The 20,171-nt window shown below is 44.6% G+C and overlaps 1 protein-coding gene across 1 annotated transcript in view; it reads right to left on the bottom strand.

The window, feature by feature from the left end:
- FCER1G (Fc epsilon receptor Ig) overlaps nt 1-20,171 on the bottom strand; it is a 527,609-nt gene that overhangs the window by 44,229 nt on the left and 463,209 nt on the right. Inside the window, exon 5 of the mRNA XM_069607181.1 lies at nt 17,167-17,187. Within this exon, the coding sequence (XP_069463282.1) occupies nt 17,167-17,187 (21 nt within the window). The remainder of the gene's footprint in view (nt 1-17,166; nt 17,188-20,171) is intronic.

Below are 20,171 nucleotides of genomic sequence, written 5' to 3'. Positions count from 1 at the left end.
TTTTGTATCTCCTTTTAAGATATTTTTTACCATAGCTTGCCAGTTCACATTATCACTGGAAGTTCTATATCTAAATAGCCAGTTCCTATAACTATCTTTTATTTTTATTTTTTCCAGATCAAAAGTGGCACAAGAAGAATAAGTATACTCAATGGTTTTTATGGCTTTTCTCATTTTTTTCTTTTTCAAAACTAATGATTTTATCACAGGGGGAAGTGTGGTGATTTTTCCTAGTAAGAGGAGGTAATTTTGCACCCATAGGCATCATATTATGCATGCTTCGTGAGATAGATTTAACGATTTCATCTGCTGTCTTATTTATCATATTTATGGTAGATAATCTATTTCCCCATAGTCTAGCTACACTCAGATTCCGGTCAGCCCAACCAGCCTATTTCCACCTCCCAGCACATTCACCTCACCAATATTATCTATTGGTATCTGTACAGTAGGCTTTTGCTCCAAACTGAACATCAAGTTAGAGTAGTCACTAAAAAGGGGTGAATTTTACAGAGGACTGGGACAGAAGATCAGAAAGACCCACGGTGAGATAGATATAATCTGTGGTCGAAAAGTATTGACCATTTGACCATGTAGGCTCCTACTTTGATGACTTATTCCCAAAATAATTGATCATATGTAGGTCAACTTCAGCAAGAAAGGACCTCCACCTTTCAGATTTATCATTCGGGAAAAAAAACAATTGCATCACAATTTTCAGCAGAATGATACTCATACAAATTGGAGGAGTTGAAATCGCCACCCAAAAACAACATTCTGTTCACCCTCAGTCACAAACAAATCGCTCAGACATTGGAAAATGTAGAGTAAGGATATCAAGTGTGCAATCATCCCCTGGTGGATCATAAATATTAATCACTAGGATTCTTGGCACCTCATCTATATTGATCTCAACAATCAGTGAGTTTGTATTAGTATCAGCATCCATATATTCAGAAGACTTTATAGTGTTTCGGACCAAGGTAACCAGACCACTGTATGGTCTCCCCCTAGCACCCTTATTTGCCTTCCTATATTATGCTGTAAAACCATCAAAGATAGGATATGAGAAAAGCCAAGTCTCTGGTAGGAAGATAATATCATTTCCCCTTACCAAGTCATAAGAACCAGTGACATTAAACACATGGCTGTGCCCCGAGTGTTCCAAGAAGCTATGGTAAGGTTGGCTCCATTTTGATTTTTTACAAGTGGTAAGAAAGAACACAGCCATTCCCAATGTGACTTTGTAATGTCATCTGTACCCATTGGGGTTTTCTGATTACAATTGTCATGTTTCCCCCCCATTTGACTCTTGGAATTGTAACTGCTTAATAGAACCCTTAACAAGATCTATTTCATAGCCATACTTCTTAAGTATTCATCGGCACTTGAAAAAGTTGGGAGAGAGAACATCTAAGGAGGGTTGCTACATGTGTTCCCTCAAAGTTTATGCTTTATAAACCTCCAGAATACTCATAGCCACAGAAGTATCAGTTCAAAAAGCCCATTGCCTGACGCATCATGCACTTTGCGTGACAAGAGGACAGTTCCAAGGAAGAACAACATCCATAGTGTGGATGAATAAAGTGACATCTCAAAGATAAGACAATTATGTGCAAGATTTAAAGACAATAGAGAAGCCAGAGACAAGGTATTGAATAATAAAATATGAGCAGCCTGGAATGTATGGAACTGGAATCATGGTCGAAGAAAATAAGATGCTAAATTGCCAAGGCAAGAATGAAGAAGAGATACAGAGATGCTGGGGAAAGAGGACAACTACACATTAAAGGAAAAGTACTGACTCACGAAGGATGTGTCAACGGACTAGTTGTGTGCAAAGCAGTGGCATTGACTGGACAGTGGGAAGCAGTTGTGGAGAATGCAGATAAGGAATGCAAGGACCAATGGCCGAAGATTACAAAATTGCTGACATAGGTTGATGATCAAGGAGGACCATTGCAGATACTACCCCTCAAGGATGCATTCTTATGTTTCAGAAATAATGGTAGAAAGATGGTTGGAGAGAATCGTCAGTGTGGCCAAATTTTTGATGTACCAGGTATGTAGGAAGGGACAGCAGTCTTAATGGATCATTATTGGGCTTGTGGGACGAAAGCCTATATGACGTTGCCCAAGGATTGGAGAGGAACATGCTCCTTAGTGCTTGTTCATGTTCCAGCTTGAGTGATTCCTCAAAGTGACCAGATGCCCATTTGAGAAGGAGAAGATCGCTCAAATTTCTCAATCGAACAAGCAGGGAGAATTATTTCTCAGCAAAATAAATAGAAGCCTTTGATGCCATCCCATATGAGCACAGGTTGTTCAGCAAAACTGCTTCAGTATTTATGGTTATCTTTATGCCTGGGATCCAGACAATGGCTAATGCAAATGGTTACACATCACTCGCTGGAAGCTTCTGCAGACAATCAATACCACCATAAAGAGATTCAATGCTGTCAAGGAATCATTGAGGGCCATACGACTAATGACCCTTCAGAACAGATATGTCCTTTATATGATCACAGTGATGGAAGGAGGAGTTTGCACCAAAATCAGGCCATCATGTTGCACATTCATACCTTCTCACAATGACGAGAATGGGACCTTGACACAAGATGGTAAACGAGACAGAGGATGTTGCAGACATCATTCGGTTTGCTTCTATCTTCTCATGGATCCCACAGTGGATGTCGAACATCTTCAAGCTTTTTGGAGAAATCTTGGTAATGGTGATGTTTGGAGTCTGTGTCATCAGGATAAATCGCATAGTGCAAAAAGACAGCCAACAAAGCCGTGGGAATGAGAATCATGATTGATGTTGAATCAGGATCTGGACCCAAGCAATTAACTGATGAGGAAATCAGGGAATACATAAAGTCCAGCATTGTAGCACCTGAGGGAACAAAGTTCCTGTATGCGAAGAACCAGAAGAAGTATGTGGGACGTTGGGTGCTATTGTAACCCAAATGGACGGTGCAGTTACATTACCTGGAGTGTTGACGAAGATGTTAAATCAGCCGGGTCCTTGAAAAGAGTGATGAAGATTTAAACTCCGAAGAAGCACTTCTTCAAGAAAAAGTATCAAGATGTGGATAATAATGGAGGTGTGGTCGATGGATCACTCAGAGGGGGAGTGTAGAGGAGCAGCCAAATGCCTCTATAGGAAGTCCCACCCCCTACTGTTATATGTTGGAGGCCTGAACCTGTACCTTGTTTGACACCAGTAGTTGTGACCATACCTCGACAAGCATTTGAGAAAAGGTATCCATTAAGAAAACCATACCAGATGTATGGCTGAAGGGATGATAGTCTCTGGGAAGAGGTTCCCGAGGGAATATGAAAACAAGAGACAAAAAAGCTGGTGATGCCATGAAAAGTGAGGGTAACGCACTAAGACGATAAGAAGAAGAAGATGTATGGACTTTATAGAACCTGATGATGAAATAAGGAATCGAGTGAACGTTCCTATGTAAAGAGAAGATTGCATACCTATATGTGACGCATTGAAGACATTGCAAAGAGTTCAATTAATGGCTATACATAGTAAATAGACTGCATATAAAGAAACTGGACATCAGTGTCACAATTTTAGTAAACTCAAACCCACAGAGAAAGAAGGATCGCGAGCTGTGTGTGTCGCAGCTACGAATTAGCTGAAGATTGCGGACTTGAAGAGAAAAGGGCTGTCTGGCCTGGTGTCAAGACTAAAGGCAACCAAGAACTGGCTATCTATCCTCAAAGAACGGTGAACGCGAGAAGCTGAATTATCCCTCGTCGAGGTGCAAGGAAGGAACATCATGAGTGCCAAGTTTAGTAATTCAAGCCAATTAAATGCTCTAAAACAGGCCGAATTGTGGTATTCTGTCTCATGAGCCAAGGATGGAAATAGGAATTAGGCATGCCGACCAGAACTGTGATAAGTGTGTACCCATACTCCCTTTTATTCCCAAGAGAAGAGAAACTATTGCAAGGTCAAGTTCAAAGACAGTCTGCAGGGCAGAAGGCATGGGTGATGAGAGATGTGGGGTTAATTGGTTGGGAAAGTCATGTCTACCTCCCGGCGCCTGGTTATGAGCTTACGTGCTGCTTGTGAGTTGAATGTTCCAGACAAGGCCCGCGCATGCCAACCAATTGTAAAGGGCCATATAACAAAGTGCTTTATAGTTTAAGAACCAATAGTATTCTGTGTACTTAATAAGCGTTGAGTATGAGGCAGGCTTAAGTTGTCTTCTTGATAGTAGATGTCCAGTCACAACCTGCCAAATTATAGAAAGTATACTTAGATGTTCCCTTGAACCAACCATAACCCCCGTAGGTTTTTCTTATTTGCCACATAGTATGACATCACTTATGATGACGTTTTAGTACTTACGTCTAATTTTATATGAGATGCATTGAGTAAACACGATCGGAAGTCTGTTGATGTCTGTTGTAACTCCCTGTTTTAGACAACTGATATTAAAACAGTCGAATGAGACTTTGCCATCTTCCTGAGTCGGTCTGATTATTTAATGTAAGAGTTATTCTGCATCCCATCCATTGTATGACGTGTCACTTTTCAATGACCATATGTTCAAAGTGTGGTTCCTCAAGAGCCTCACTCCGCGAGTCGCCAGGGGATGTGCCAGCCCGTTGTGGAGCTCCGTGTAGGTTTGCGGAGCGGGGTGGTGCAGTCGGTACCTGACAAAAGCTTTGTTCGCGGTCTGGTGGAGGTTGTCTCCTTGTAGGATGATGAATGTTTTTCTTCATCCAAAGGAGACAGAAGGGCCAGAAAGCAGCACAGTGGTACAGGCGGTGTGTAAAATGTGTTGAGGGTAGCAGATGACAATACTCAGGATTTGTTTGATCCGGATAGTATTAAGCAGCTTTGGTCGACTGAATGGACACCCGGTCCTAGGTTAGCAGTCTGTATGGTGGATTACCTTCGAAAGCTTTTGAAAAAGAGGTGAGACAGAAATTGAGGTAGGAATGCCTAAGAACAGAACAAGAGAAGAAAACATCAGAAATTCCAGAATTGGACCCCTCTCATGGTGACATTTGTTTCAAAGTCATAATAAGGTTCAAGAAAAGGCATATACAGGTCATGGCACCTAAGTGAAGACAAACTGCTAAAAATAGCAGGTACTTTAGAAAAACATCTTAAACCTAGCAGAGTGGACAAAGGACACTTGGGGTGGGGCGTAGGAAACCATGATACTAGGAGACTGGGCACACAGAGCCTTGTGTTTCTTGGAAAATGCCAACTGTGCGCTCTCATTCGATCATAGGACGACCGTGCTGTTGAAAATCAACTTCAAGCTGGGTGAGTTTTGCAAGAGGGAAAGTGGATGTTTCGCATTGCATCCCACCTTGTAGTAGATATACATCACTAGTGGGGTTAACAACCCAAACGTTTTTTAATTGTGCATTGTACTTTTGCATATTTATAAGATCCCTTAGGATGTAGTTCTTGATTCTACAATGTTAACAGTGTCTTAACACTTCACTCACCTTCACCATGGGAGTGACTGGTGCATGGTCGGAAAAAGTATTCAATCTTGCACCAGCCTCCATAGCCACTGTAAGTTCTGCAGGAGTATTAATTAATTAATTGATTGATTGATTGTTTATTTATTATGCGCTTATACACACGTGTTTCAAAGTGCAACCATGCATGGGAGGGGACGACATAGGGAAGACAAGACAAACGATCTTACTAGGCATGGTACATTCAGATTATGCAGATGAACAGAAAAGGAAGTGTGTGGGGGGAGGGGGAATAGGGACAAGTGCGTCCAGTCCAGTCCGAGCATGGGTTAAGCGCAGAGAGTTACCACCGAAGTGCAGTAATGCTGTGGCAAGTGCAGGAGACTGGCGAGGAAGCTTGGGACCTGTGAGGCTCTGAAGGTACACAGGGCAGCCAGTCAGCGAAGTTGAAGCAGAAGTAGAGAAGAGAGAGCTAGAGAGCAGGAAGAGGTGGTTAGCAGGGGAGGGGGAGAGAGAAGGAGGAGGCAAAGAGGACAGTCTTGAGGAGTTTCCAGAATTTAAGGAGATCCGGCTCAAAATGGAGAGAGGCAGGGAGGCTGTTCCAGGGGGAGGCCCTGCAAAGGATAACGATCTCCCCCCAAGTCTCTGCTTGGAGAAACAGCTCACCCGCAAAAAGTTGGAGGAAGACGAGCAGATGGTTCGGGAAGGCGAGTGTTTAGACAAAGAGCGTTGCACATAGAGTGGGCCCTGGCCCCAGAAAGCCTTGTGGACAGTGCAAAGGGTCTTGAACTTAATCCTTGCAACCACGGGGAGCCCGTGAAGGGATTTCAGCGCTGGAGATATGCGGTCTCTGGGTTTGAGGCCAAGGATAAGTCTTGTGGTTCTGTTCTGAATGAGTTGAAGAGGATGGAAAGTAAAAGAGGGCAGGTTGAGAAAGAAGCTGTTGCAGTAGTCCAGCCTAGAGAAGAACAGGGCCCTGTAGATGGTGAGCCTCTCGGGGAAGGTGAGAAAAGGTAGAATACCTCTGAGAAGGTCCAGCTGGTAGTGGGACTTTTTAGAGATATCTGTGATGTGAGTGAGAAGGAGAGAGTGGAGTCGAAGATGACTCCCAGGTTTTTTGCCTCATTGGTAGGTGGAGGCGCAGGGCCAAGGGAGGCCGACCAGAGAGAAAGAGGGAAGGTGTGTGCTGGGGTCCTGATGAAGACAATCTCTGTCTTACTGGCATTGAGGCAGAGGTCATTTGCAGCACACCAGGACTGAAGTGCAGACAGACAGTCAGGTATGAGTGAGGAAGAGGAAGAGGCCGTGGGTAGCCTGAAGGAGTGCTGTGTGTCATTCGCGTAATACTGAAAGTTGGAGATGAAGCTGGCTATCATACGGGGAAGGGGGCCATGAAAACCCAGGGAGATAGGACACTGCAAGTGGAGAGAGTGATAGGGGAGAGGGAAGACCCCACTTCCACCTGGGATGGGCGGTCGGAGTGAAAGAAGGTTAGCCACGCCAGGGCCTGATCAGTGATGCCCAGGGAATCACAGAGACATGGGATCAGGATGTTGTGGTTCACCTTATCGAAGGCAGAGGAGAGGTCGAGTAGAATGAGGACAGAGGGAGAGTTAGATTTGAGAGCAGATCTTCACAGGTGTTAAGAAGAGCAGTTTCCTTGAATCTGGATGCTCTAAAGCCAGACTGGTGGTCATGGAAGCACCTCTTTATTTTTGCCTGGTGGTCATGGAAGCAGCCAGCAGATTCAGTGTGGTGGGTAAGCTGGGAAATAGCCAACGTCGCTAGGAGTTTGCCCAGGCGAGGAGTGATAGAGATTGGGCGATAGTTGGCCAGAATGGAAGGGTCTGCAGAAGGTATTTTGAGGAGAGGGTGCACAAGGGAGTGATTAGGAGCAGTGGGGACAACCTGCACGACTTATAACCTATAATATCATATCATAAGAAGAGGTTGCAGAGGTGGGCCCAGGCTGGGGCGAGAGAGTCAATGTTGTCCTTGATGGTTTGGTGGGGGAGAGGGGTCCACCTGCTTGGAAGAGGCTTTCATAGAACGCACTTGTCTAGTGACCTCCTCAGGTGTGACAGTGGTGAGAGAAGAGAGAAGAAGGTGAGGAGTGGTGGTGGCAAAGGGTGGTACAAGATATGTTGGTGCAGGAGGTGGTTAGGAAGAGAGAGAGGATGAGATGTCCTGTGTTTTTGAGGTGAAGTGTGCAGCCAGGGGCGAGCAAAAAATGATCATATCTTTTCTTAAGTCCGATTTATGTATATCTGAATAAAAAGAATAATCAGTCCTTTATGGATTAGCAGTCCTCCACCCATCAGCCAGCCCTGCATAATCTAGCCTTAATCTTGGATGCTTCTACTGTCACAATGTATGTCACTCTAAAAGATCGGTCTTTGGTTGGGTACATCAAACGTTTAAATTCCTGGCTAAAACTACACGCTGCAGTTTGCAATTAGCCTAATTATGTGCACCAAGAAGTTGGTTTTATCTTGAATGGGCAATCTAACTTCAAGAGACCGGAGGTACTTCATTTACCGACCACTTATAAACAGCCCTCCAACGAACTGGTACTTAAACAATACAATATGTTTATAAGGTCAACTTGCTTCCCACTGCCGTTTTTTGGTTATTATTCTCTTTTTACATATGATTCACCATCATTATATTGTCATATACAACACCAATTTGTATCAAAAATAGTAATTTATTATTTTTTAGAATACATTGTTATTAAAACACTTTTTTAAATTTACTTTTTTATAATTGCAGGGGTTCTCCATGCACAATTTCTTTACAAACATACATTAATCTAAATGATTTTGAAATTCACAATGCACATCTAATAACATGTAGTAATACACTTTTAACTATTTTATCGACATACAAATTTCATAGGGATCTGTTATTTGCTCCCCTCTCTCATAGAGCAGTGCAACACAGTCCATAAAGCATTTGACTCTGTATTAACATCACCCATGCTTACTTTCATACCGCATTGAAACCATACCTGACATGTTTCATTCCTAATACACTTTCATACAGCTCACAAGGAAATTCTTCAGGGGTAAAAACTTTTTTATACCACATTTCATTTCGATGTACAATTTTCTTTGTCTTCCTATCAAATTTTCTTTCTAGGGATCCACTGTCAATGAGGTTCCATTTATCAATCCATGAGGTCTCACCATCAAACGGACAGCTTAATTTTATTCACTTTGACTTCTCAATCTTGTAAGTATTAGATTTTTGGAGAAATGGCTCTGTTTGCTTAACCTAGATGGTCGGCTAACGGATGCTATCTTAGAACACCCTCCGTTCTTATCACCTGATCTTATTGTAGAACTGGGTCCTAAACACAGGGTCTACTAGCAGCTTCTGCGATGTTGTCATTTGCTGGTAGGTTGGAACACCGTTCTCCAATCCTCCCTTTTTGCCCCAGGTACCACATCAACTGTTCTCTCCTTTATCTTGAATGGGGACATATATTTAAGCATTTGTAAGGGGGAGGCCAGTAACAATACCCTTGACAAATCTGAACCGTATTTCTCTGTCTGGGAAAATCTTACTTAAAGAGAAAGGGAAACCTTTGGTGCTCTCCCCCTCGGCATGGGCCTTTTCAGTTCCTTCCTGGAACCAGAACGCAGTAACGATTGGTCCTAGGTTTCAGGTAGGGGCCTTCACAGAACTAGGGTCAGAAACCAAGCCAATCCCAATAAAATTGCCCTGCACATTATATCCTACATTTGTTTGGAAGTCAGCATAACAGGGAGGTGTTGGGGCATCTCTGCTTGGGGATACCGTGTGCCCCTAAGAGAGGGTCACCCCCAGAGAGATTCCACTTGCCCTGTTGCTAGGGAGTGATTTGCATAGTAGGCTCAACCTCCTAGTCCCAAATGGGGTGGCTGCCCCCTGGGGGAAGGGACAAATTTCCTGGATTCATCAAACAAGCCAAATACATGTTCAAGTATGTGCAATTGATATCATTCAGGCAAGCTGACAGGGGTAGCAGAAGTAATATCACATGCAATTTTGCCCTCAATGACTTTACAGAAAGTTATATCACAGCCATTTGAGCCCGATAATTATTATTTTTTTTTAATACTTTATTTAACCAAACGGTTTTTAAAAGTTTTACATTAAGTTTGTTTCTTTATGAAATGTTTTGGCTACGTTCCTTTTTCTACCGTTGACAAAATTGCGTCCAGAATTTTTGTTGTTGCTGTTATCCAGGTGGTACGTCCGCCACCAATCAACCTCGACCACCATGTCTCAACGTCAAAGGTGTGTGCCGCTGCCAAGATCGTTTTCAGATGCGGATCTCTTATCGCTTCCACTCCTGGGCAGCTTAGCAGCAACTGTTTGGTTGTTTCTGCCTCATCTCGATCTATGCAAAATCTGCACTTATTTGTGCTGGCCAAGCCTCTTATCTTTAAGATTTTGTTTGTATGAAGCAAGTTAAGGCGAGCTCTTATAAAGATGTTTCTCAACTTGCGATTCGGATATTTTTTCACGTATGGTTGAAGTTCGTGGAATTTGTGAGTCGTCTGAGGCAAATGTGAGGTTAGCTTATATGTTGCCGCCTGGTCCAAAGTGAGTATCCAGTCAAGTTCGTTTAAATTCTTTTGAATATTCGTTGGGTTATCCATTAGATCTTTTTTGGAGCATTGGATAACAGTCAATTATTTTTCTTGCTCTCTGTACCATTTGGTCAGCACAGCCAAACTGCCATCTTCTGCTACTTTGTTTATAGCTCCCAGGAGCTCAGGGCGATCTTCCAGCAATAATTTCCTAAACAGCATCATACTGTTTCTTTCCACTATCGAGCCAAGTGAGAGTTGGCTCATTTCCCGTCTGATCAAGACTAATGGAGTTGAACATGGTAAATTCAAAACTTCTCTCCAGAATTGGCTTTCAAGCTTAGTTCAGATGTTACGTGGAAGCCCAGGCATAGCTTCAGCTCCATAGACCAGTGTAGGCACCACCTTCGCCCTATAGAAGTCGACCATTGGTATAAGGGAAAAGCGACCATATTTCCTATCGACCGCTTTATCAGGTTCTTTGTTTTTTGAAGCAGATGTTTTTGCGTATTAATCTCCTTTGGCGAATTGTCCACCACTATGCCCAGATATTTAAATTCCTTTACAGTCTCAATATGTTCGCCTTCTAGTGTCCATGTAAAGGAGTCACTTTTGTTTCTTTCTTTTCCAAGGAGCATGATTTTAGTCTTGGGTTTGTTTATCTCTAGTCCATTTGCGTTTATGTACTCGGCGAAGTTGTTTAGCTGTCTCTGGAGTCCTATTGCTGTTTGGTCTGCAATAATAATGTCGTCCGCGTACATAAGTCTCGAGATTTTCATTTGTCCAATTTGCGGTAGAAATGATCTGATCTTTGCTTCTGTTTCTTTGTACTCTCCTATGAAACTAAGGAAAAGAGCCGGGGCCAGCGGGCAACCTTGCTTGACCCCCTGGTTGGTCTGAATCTCCTCCGAGAGTGTACCTTGATTGTCAAGTCTAACTTGTATCCTTGTGGCCGTGTGTAGCGCTATAATAGGATGTAATATTGAAGCTGGGCACTTCCAAGACCTTAGATTTTCCCACAGACTCTCTCTATTTACTTGGTTGAACGCTTGTCTTAGGTCGATGAAGGCCATGTAGATACGTGTTCCTCCTGCAAGGCTTTTGTTTTTTAAGATATTAACCGTTAGAATGTTTGTAGTTGTTCCGACATTCTTTTTGAAGCCAAATTGCAACGGGTCTTCACATGGCGCCTCCGTTGCCCACCTTTGGAACTCTCGTAGAAGCAGTGAACCGTATACATTCCCAATCAGGTTTAGAAGGGCGATTGGTCAAAAATTTTTAGGATCGTCTCTCGACCCTCTCTTATATATTGGGACGATCATTGCGGTTTTCCACGATTCTGGAAGGACTTTTGCTGCTGACAATCTACGAAAGACAACAGAGATAAATTTGGCCCATGCCTCAGGATGTTCTTTTAGGTGTCTGTTGGTCAGACCATCAGGCCCTGGGGCCCTGGAATTTTTCAGTTTTTTTAGGGTGTAAGTAATGTCTTCAGGATCGTGAAGCTCCACCCAGGGTTCAGTACATTGCAAGTTTGAAGATTCAATGCCCACCTTTGGATCGAGAAAAAGGTTTTCGAAGTGCATTTTCCACTTTGCTTCTGCGATACCATTAATTAAAGCATCTGAGTTGGTCCGTTCAGTTGCATTTATCAGAGCCCAGAATACTTTCGGGTTTTTGGTGGAAATACTTTGCAACATGTCTTCTGAGTCTTTTTGGTACATGTTAAGGCGGTGCTCTCTCAACCATGACTTATATGCTTTTAGCTTATTTACCCACAGTTGTTTGTTATGGGTGGAGCTGATTTTCACGAATCTTCTCTTTGCCTTTCTGAGTTGTCTTCTTTTTTTGACCAAGGTTTGGTCGTAGGTATGAATTGACTTGTTAGTCGTTGATCTATTGTTCAGTCTTGGTTTCTTGAAGATGTTTAAGAGAGAGCTGTAGTCTGGAAGGAGGGGAACGTGCTCTGAAGACTCTAAATTGGAGTAGTTATTTGTCAAGGTGATGACGTTGTTTAGACTCAGAGCAAGTCGATTTCCCTTCGGGTTTACTTCAAGCCTTGTAGTAAGAGGAGTTTGGCTGTTTGGATGGTTGGCCACGAGAGACGTAAGAGGTTGTGGTTGCTCGCCTGAGTTTTTATGACCCCAAAGGATGAAATGATATGCAGTAAGGCTGAGGAAACGTAGATGTAGTCTATTGTTGCCTCAGAGCCCCGTCCTTCCCAAGTTGGAGGCCGATCTGGATCTTGGAAAGTGGACTCACATTGACCAGATCTTTAAGTTTCATCAATGACGATCATGCTTCACCTCTGGCTTCGGCTTTGGTTTTAGTCGTTTTTTTTGTGCAAATCGCATTCAGGTCTCTGCACACGAATAGATGAGTTTCGGAATGTTCGATATATGCTTTATCGATTTCTTGTTCGACCATATCCAGAAAGTCGTTGTTAGATACGGCTTTGGGGTTCCAGTACAAGTTAATGACTATTGCTGTTGTTGACACTGTTTTCTTTTGTGTCGCGTTCCATTTAACTTGTACTGAGATCATCAGGAGGGATAATGTTAAGATCTTGATCATTTTCATTCCTTGTCCCGCTCTAACTGCGGTTATCAAACCCGAGGATGGTCGTCCTTTTGGTCCCTTTTTTGATGAGGCGAAGGCTATTTCAAAGCCATCTAGAATAGGCTTGGTGGTGAGCCATGTCTCTTGCAAGCACAAGATGTCGAAGGAGGCAAAGTTCACGTCACCCTGTATGGTCAGGTGCATAAACCCCCGCGTGTTCCACGAACAGAGATTGGCTGACTTTGTATTAGGGCCTCCTAACTCAGCATTGCCGTCAATCTTCTTGGTGATGATGGATTGCTATTTTTTGTGGTGTCCTACAGCTTTCGGGAACCATGCCCACAAGTTTTGTAGAGGGTTAGATTTGTCTTTAGCTTCGATTTCTGTATCCGCCAAGTTCATCATCTGTGTGCATGTTCTGCTAATCGGCAGCAGTGGACCTAATGGTTTTCTGTCGTATTTCGTCACTTCAACCTCTTCTCGTTCTTTAGTTCTTGTTGACGATGGGGCCCAAGTGTCTCGTATTTCGGAGCGTTCTTGGTAATTTCTTTGCATGGACAAGTTCCTCCTCCTGTCCTTTTCTCTTGATACTGGAGTTTTCTTTTTGTAGTGTATTGGAGAATTTTCTTGCCTCTGATCCACACGAGGTCTATGGTCCCTTTGTGAGTCGTTCTCGTTTCTCCACAGGCCTTTTTTGGGGCTAGCGGTTGCTGGATCAGTCCATTTTACCTCTCCTTCATCTTCAAGTTCACTTATGTTGTATCCCATTTTTAGGAGGTGTTTCAAGGAGTCGCGCAGGCTTTGTTTCACTAGTGTGGAAGAGATGAATAAGTAGGCAATTGCTCGGCGTCCTTCATGTAGCGGCTCCACTATTTGCAAGTCACTCGATCTTACTGATCTTAATTTCGGTATGCTATGTAGCAGTTCCATCACAGTTCTTCGGTTCAGGATCACGTACTCATGGCAATTTCCAATTTGTTCAACTTTAAAGGCTGGTACACCATAGCGTCGCTTTTTGAGTGGCACCCCTCGGCCTCCGTCTTCTCTTTCATTCCTTTTTTTATTTCGATGCAGTACGCTGCCTTCTCTTCTTGGTTGGTATTTGAATCTATCGTGCTTCTGAAGATCTTTCTCCGGGGAGGTACGGGATTGTTTTTCCTCCCACCGGTGTGAAGAGACAGTCTCCTTTATAGGGTGAGGTTTTTGCGTGTCTTGATTAGGGATCTAACTCCCCTTTTCAACCTGCTTGGTGTCACCCCAGTTTGCAGAGTGCGAAATCTTCTTGCATCGGTCCTCCAAAGAAAGAAATTGCCAGTTGTCTCCTTCTTCATGCAGGCCTTGATATAATTTTTGCTCCAATTTGTTTTCGCCTTTATTCCTTTTTTTAGTTGGACTCTCAATCAGTTCAAGGGAGGGTTGTTCGCTGGGTTGATTTAAATTTTCTAGGACCTCTTCCATCAGGAGATCTGCTGTTGATTTTGATGTACTTAGATCTTCTCTGGAGTCCAGTTGTTTCATGTGGGTTGGTGTGCGGACGGCCTCAGTATTTGTTCGTGTTAAGCCATTTGGAATTATGTTTGGGCCAGGTCCCCTGCCCTGGGTCTTCTTTCTATCTTTGAAGCTCTTTTCTTGGACCGGTAAACAGAATACCAGTTGTTTTTTCGTGGGTGGTAAGTGGTAGGTCTGGTAACTTACAGTCTGTAAAGATAGGAAAGTCTTTGTTATTAGCCGTTTCAGTGATCTTCGTTGGCCCGTTTTTTGAGTTTATCAATGTTTTTATGGTTTTTTTTCTCTGGAGCGGTGGCTTGCGCTTTTTTTAGTCCAACGCCTCTACCAACGTCATCTTTCCTTACTGGGTTGGATCTCGGAACTGGACTTACGACCTTTGAACTTTTATTTGGCGGCTGAACTGACGAAATTTGTTCAATTTCTGGAAGATCCGCTTTCTCAGTTGGGTTCCGGGGGACTTGAGGTTTTTTTATTTCATTGTATCCGATTTGTGTCCCTTTTTCTGTTGTTGCTGGTATTGAAGGATTTCTCTTTCCCTCTATCACTGTCTGCACTGCTTGCGCTGTAAGATCCTTTGTCCTTTCGCTTTCTACCGCAGTGACATACCCTTCCAAGTATGCGAATTTTGCGTGCATTGTTGCCAGTAGAGAGCTGTTGTCCTTTAATGAGTCGTTTATAGCCTCATAAAGTTTGGTGAAAGGGGCCATGGTGACCGCCACCGCTGCCATGAGTGTCACCATGTCCAGTTTTTTTTCCGGCGATTTCTCAGGTTGGGATTCTTGTCCCATGGTTTTTCCTTTATCCCTGCTTGGCGTCGTTATCACAAATGAGTCTAGCTCGTTTGCCGTTTGGTTTGCTTTCTCCGGTGATGGGAACCAGTCCTCTGGTTCCCTCCTCGGCGTCGTTAAAACCGATGAGTTTGTCTGTTTTGCCAGTTGATTTACATCCTCAGATGGTGGGAACCAGTCCTCTAGTTCCGCACTTTCACTCTGGTTTTTAGGGGACTCTTTGTCATTTTGATTACTGTTTTGGGTTTTGTCTGAACCAAGTTTTGGAGTTTCCGGGCTTGGATTCTCAATCTCCATCTCTAGTGTTTTGGGTAGATTTTCCCCCCCTCAACTTTTCGTCTATGGGCGCAGTGGTGGGGGCTTTTCCATCTAGCTCCTCCATGTCCTTTGTAGATGGACATTTATGGTTTCCTAGATTGGGGTCATTAAAGTCTGTGGCCAAAGTTGGTGTCTCAAGTTGTGGTTCCTCTGAGATGTACACCACTTCCAACATCTCGGTGTCGCTTATTTCACAGATGTTATCAAATTTCCTTTTTCATTGGTTCACAAAAAAATCTGCCACACTTTGAGGCGAAAACATAGTAGTTACTTGTTGACTTTTGTTGTTTATGGTTGTTAAAGTTCGCCTTATTGTCCTTTTTTGTCTTTTTTTCTTAGCCACGTTCGAATCAGGGCCATTTAGCTCCGGCGTCTTTTCTGGGTGTGTTAGTAATGGTTTTGCCACCGTGTTTATTTTTTGTCGGTTTTTGCGTAGTTTTCACTTTTTTGTTACACGGGCCTTCGTCGAGTTGTATTTCTGATGATTTATTTAACTGGCCCACCTTCGGTTTGCTTGTAATTCCAAGTGGCTCGACGACTTTTAGGTTAGTTAATTTTTCTTGATTTGGTGTGTTAGCCGCGCTAGAAAGCCGCAGGTGAATTTCCGCTATCGTCGTCACCGGGTTTCCTCCCACTTGACTCGTCAGACTGGGAGATTCCTGTGAGACATCGGCCACTGTCTTTTCCAATGTTTTCCTTGTCACAGCGGCCACTAAAGGTCCCTCCAGATCTTCCGCTGACTGCAAGTCAGCGCCGCTTTCGCTCTCCACCTCCAGGGCCCCCCGGCCATGGAGCCCCTCCTCGGGGGGAACAGTCTCCGATGTCCCCACCTGAGCAGCCGCCCGCTCCACAGGACTGGCCCCGCCCGCCGCCGTCGAGCTCGATGCCGACCGCCCTCCGAACGGCAGCGAAGCAAGCACGGCTGACAGGACGTGTCCCGGCCTGGGCGAAACGCCTCCCGGAGTCCTCTGGAGAGCCAACGAGCTTCCAGGTAAGATTGTAGTTGTTTGATCCAAATTTGGAAGTGCGTGCAAGGCGTCCACTCCCTCCGCTACCTCCAGGTTTAGACCAGAGTCTGTGGTTGGGAATCCTGGTGCTAGAAGTGGTGTTTTTGCGGAGGCCTCCTTCTTTGTCCACGTTGTTTTTGGGCAGGAGCCTCCATTTGACCCCGGCGTCGATGCAATGAGTTCTTGGCTTTGGGAAGGCCTCTGTGGTGAGGCTGTAGTGTTCAATGTAGTCTGCTTTAAATGCAACAAGCATTTATCCGTATTTTGTGGTTGGGATTTCCCCACTTCAGCTCGTGTCCTGGGGCGTGAGCTCCTTTGATGGGAGTCTTTTTCACCTGTAGCCATGGTTTGTCGGGGAGACAGAGTAGCGTCCACAGCGTCCATTGCCACCATTGACTGCCTGTGACTGCTACTCTGCCGCTACTCTGTGGCCGCTCCGCGGTGTCAGGGAGCTTTTGAATGTTCGCCAGGTGCAAAAACAGTAGACACAGTGGAAAGACTGAAAAAGGAGTAGTCTGCAGCCACTGCCTGTGACTGCTACTTTGCCGCTACTCCGCGGCCGCTCCGCGGTTTCAGGGAGCTTTTGAATGTTCGCCAGGTGCAAAAACAGTAGACACAGTGGAAAGACTGAAAAAGGAGTAGTCTGCAGCCACTGCCTGTGACTGCTACTCTGCTACTCTGCCGCTAAAGTCCGATAATTGGGCACTGTACGTTTTGTAAACCTTCTTTATTGAGAACTCAACTCTGAAGCAAGTTTATAAGCAATAACTGACACAAAGCACAGACAATTAGCAACTAAAACGAGCAAACAGTAAGGCCAAACTTATTTCTTAAAATATCATAAGCGATATTGGTTAAAAAACAAAACTTGCCAATCAGTGCCTGGAGGGGCACGATTCAACACACGCATAGCAATTGCCACCCCAGCGTACTTACTGTGTAGATGCCTTCTTCTTTCTGTGAATCAAAATAAAAAATAAAATCGTTTTAATGAATCTTACATTCAACAGCTCTTAAAGAAAGCATGGAACATCAAAGCAACTGTCACAATTATGTAATATTATCAATATCTACCTGTTTCTGGAATATTGTTAGCAAATTATGCTAAGCTATGTGTTGAAAATCATTTCCATAAACCACTGGTAAAATCCAGCACTGACCTAATTTGAGTAGTAATCAATGGTGCATTTTGCTGGACTGCAACAGGAAAAGCCATCTCAGTCTAACCCCTGTGTATAGGCACTTTTAATGTACATATCAGTAATTTTCATTACCTTTCTTGCTCTAAAACAATATTCCTTTGAACTCACATTACCTTTGTGACAGGTCCGCCGTCGTGGCCCTGTCATGGGGAGAGGGAGGGAGGGAAGGAGCATGGGTGTCTGGGTGCCTGAATGCAGGCAGGCCACCTCACAAACCCTACTGCACAGATGGCGCTGCAGCAGGTGAAAATGCAGCAGCTGACGGACAGCACCCATCAACACATAAATCGCACCAACAGCACACAAGGACTCGCATCGATCCTATATTCACAACCAAGCTCAGTGCACGGTGAAAACCGAACTGAAGCTGCCAACAGGACACCACCACCTCACTTTCCTAAGCCCTCTTCACACCACTAATCCTACCCCACTTCTTTGTTTGCAGATCCACCTGAGCGCCTGGAGACCAATTCCGTTGGTGAGGTGCGCTATATAAATACCTTCAAAATTAACATGAGGCACAGCTGTTCATATAAATACCCAAGGGGTACCAGATGTGGCACAACATTGGCCACCTCAGGCCTGAGGATGCAGAGAAGGGATGCAGCGAACCAAGGTGTGCAGGAGCACCCACACCACCAGACGTCAAAGAAGCACGGCTCAAGCTGACAGTGTCAGCTGAAGCCCGCACCAGGACAAGCCTCCACTAAACCACCAAGGAAATACTTTTTTTTTAAACAAAAGCCTCTACGAAGGCCTTTACACACTACAACACCAGGGATGTCATTATTATTTTAAAAGTCCCCTGCAGGTCTTGAGCAATACCAAGACCCTGGACCCCAGCAGCATCCAGGCTGGAAGGGGCAGAGCTTACCACTCCTTTTAAGCCCTCCCAAGGCCTTCCCCTGCCACACTCCTGGAGTCAGGTAAGTGTTTGGACAGGGTGATTATCCAATCAGGGGAGGGGGTAGGGTATTTAAGGAGGTGTGTATGAGTGTGCAAGTGTGGGTTAGTTGGGTGAGGACAGGAGGTGGTAGAGGACGTTGGAGAGACCAGAGGAAGCGAGAGCGATTGGAGTGACAGAAGCTAATATTAAGGAGTGGGTCTGTGGAGTGTTTTAGTGTGAGAGTAGAGAGTGTGAGTAGTAGCGGTAGAGAAGGAGTAGGAATAGTAGAGGGGTGGTGATAGGAGTGGCGTAAAGGGAAAAGGGTGAGCAGGGCACCATATCCCTGGGCTCTATGATAGCGAAAACGGTGAGCAGGGCACCATATCCCTGGGTTCCGTGATAGCGAAGGAGGATGAGCAGGGCACCATATCCCTGAGGTTCGTGAAGTAGCAGTGGTAGTTGGGAGTAAGGCAGTAAGTAGCGGGAGTAGCGGGAGTAGCAAACAAGAGATTTAGGTAGTAGAGTCGTAGTGGGCAGTAGAGGGTAGAGAGAAGTAAACTTACAGTAGTGGTAGTGGGAGGTGAAAGGAGTAAGGACATAGTAGGAGCCACTTAGTAGGGACAGAGAGTGAGAAAAGCAACAGTGAGTGGGAGAATACGAGTAGCTATTATCGTAGAGTGAAACAGATATTATATCGAGAAGAATAGTAAGAAGCTGGGAAGTAGAGTGTGATGAAAGAGGGAAGTGAAGACAACAGTGGTAGAGAGTAGTTGGAGGTACGAGCGTTAGCAAGACCAGGAGTAGGTAAGGAAGATCAAAGGGTGGAGGTGGAAAGGCCACATGAGAGATTGGAGAGACAGTGACGTGGTGGGAGGAGAACAGCTTGCAAGACCAGTATAGTCAAGGATCCGGTACAAGAGGGTGTGAAAGTAGTGAGCGTGATGCTGGGCAAAACAAGGCACCATTCATTACTCCCGAAGACTACTAAGCAGGGATAGGAGAGGGAAAGTTAGAAGATCCCTAGGGAGTCAGGTAGCCAACGATTTGGGGAGCACATGAAAATCCCAGGAATTGAAAAACAGATAGGGTTTACTAACACCCCCAATAGGGACGTCTGGGTTCAGGAGGCGGGGACAAGGCCAGGGTAGACCAGAGTTAGAGGGCTGGCCCTAGCCACAAATATCCCAAGCCCCGCCAGGCCCAGATATCTTTGTCAACAGAGATACGGCTACCTTATCGGTAAATAATTTTAATAAAGGCCCTTGGACTTGCTATTGGAGTCAGCATGGTTCTTTGTGGTGGGCAACCCTGGGGCACCTTGCATAAAACATTAGTGCTTGGCATGGCACCTGAGTGTTCTCTCCGATGTAAAGACAAGCTTGTTCCAAGGACTGTGGCAATCCATTAATCCACCAGTACCTTCATCTAACTACTATTGCAATAGTAATGCAATGATATGATATGATATTTTATTTATATCGAACCCATTACACAAGTGTTACACGGCGCGACGAGGCAAGGGAGGAGTACACGGGAGGATAAAAACAATGATCTTACTATGCCCAGTGACATTGAGAATGTGCAAGTGCAGGGGAGATGGAAGAGGGAAGTGCAAGGGGCAGGGGAGAAGTGGAAAGTGCTGAACACATGATCAAAAACAACAACAGAAAGTGTGGCCAGCAGCTGGCAAGTGCAAGAATAAAGCGCAGACAACGGGTGTCTAATAAGTGCAGGTTGGGGACTTTAGGGTTGCAGATACAGACCCAAGTGCAAGGGTTGCCAGGAGGAAGTGCGGGTATGCAGCTGGGTGGGCAGGGATCTAGGCCCGAAATCAGAGGATAGCCAGGTGCCCA

The sequence above is a fragment of the Ambystoma mexicanum genome, chromosome 1p (assembly GCF_040938575.1).
Source record: "Ambystoma mexicanum isolate Mex_15411 chromosome 1p, UKY_AmexF1_1, whole genome shotgun sequence".
NCBI classification, from domain to species: Eukaryota; Metazoa; Chordata; class Amphibia; order Caudata; family Ambystomatidae; genus Ambystoma; species Ambystoma mexicanum.
This window is presented reverse-complemented; position numbering and strand designations above follow the sequence as displayed.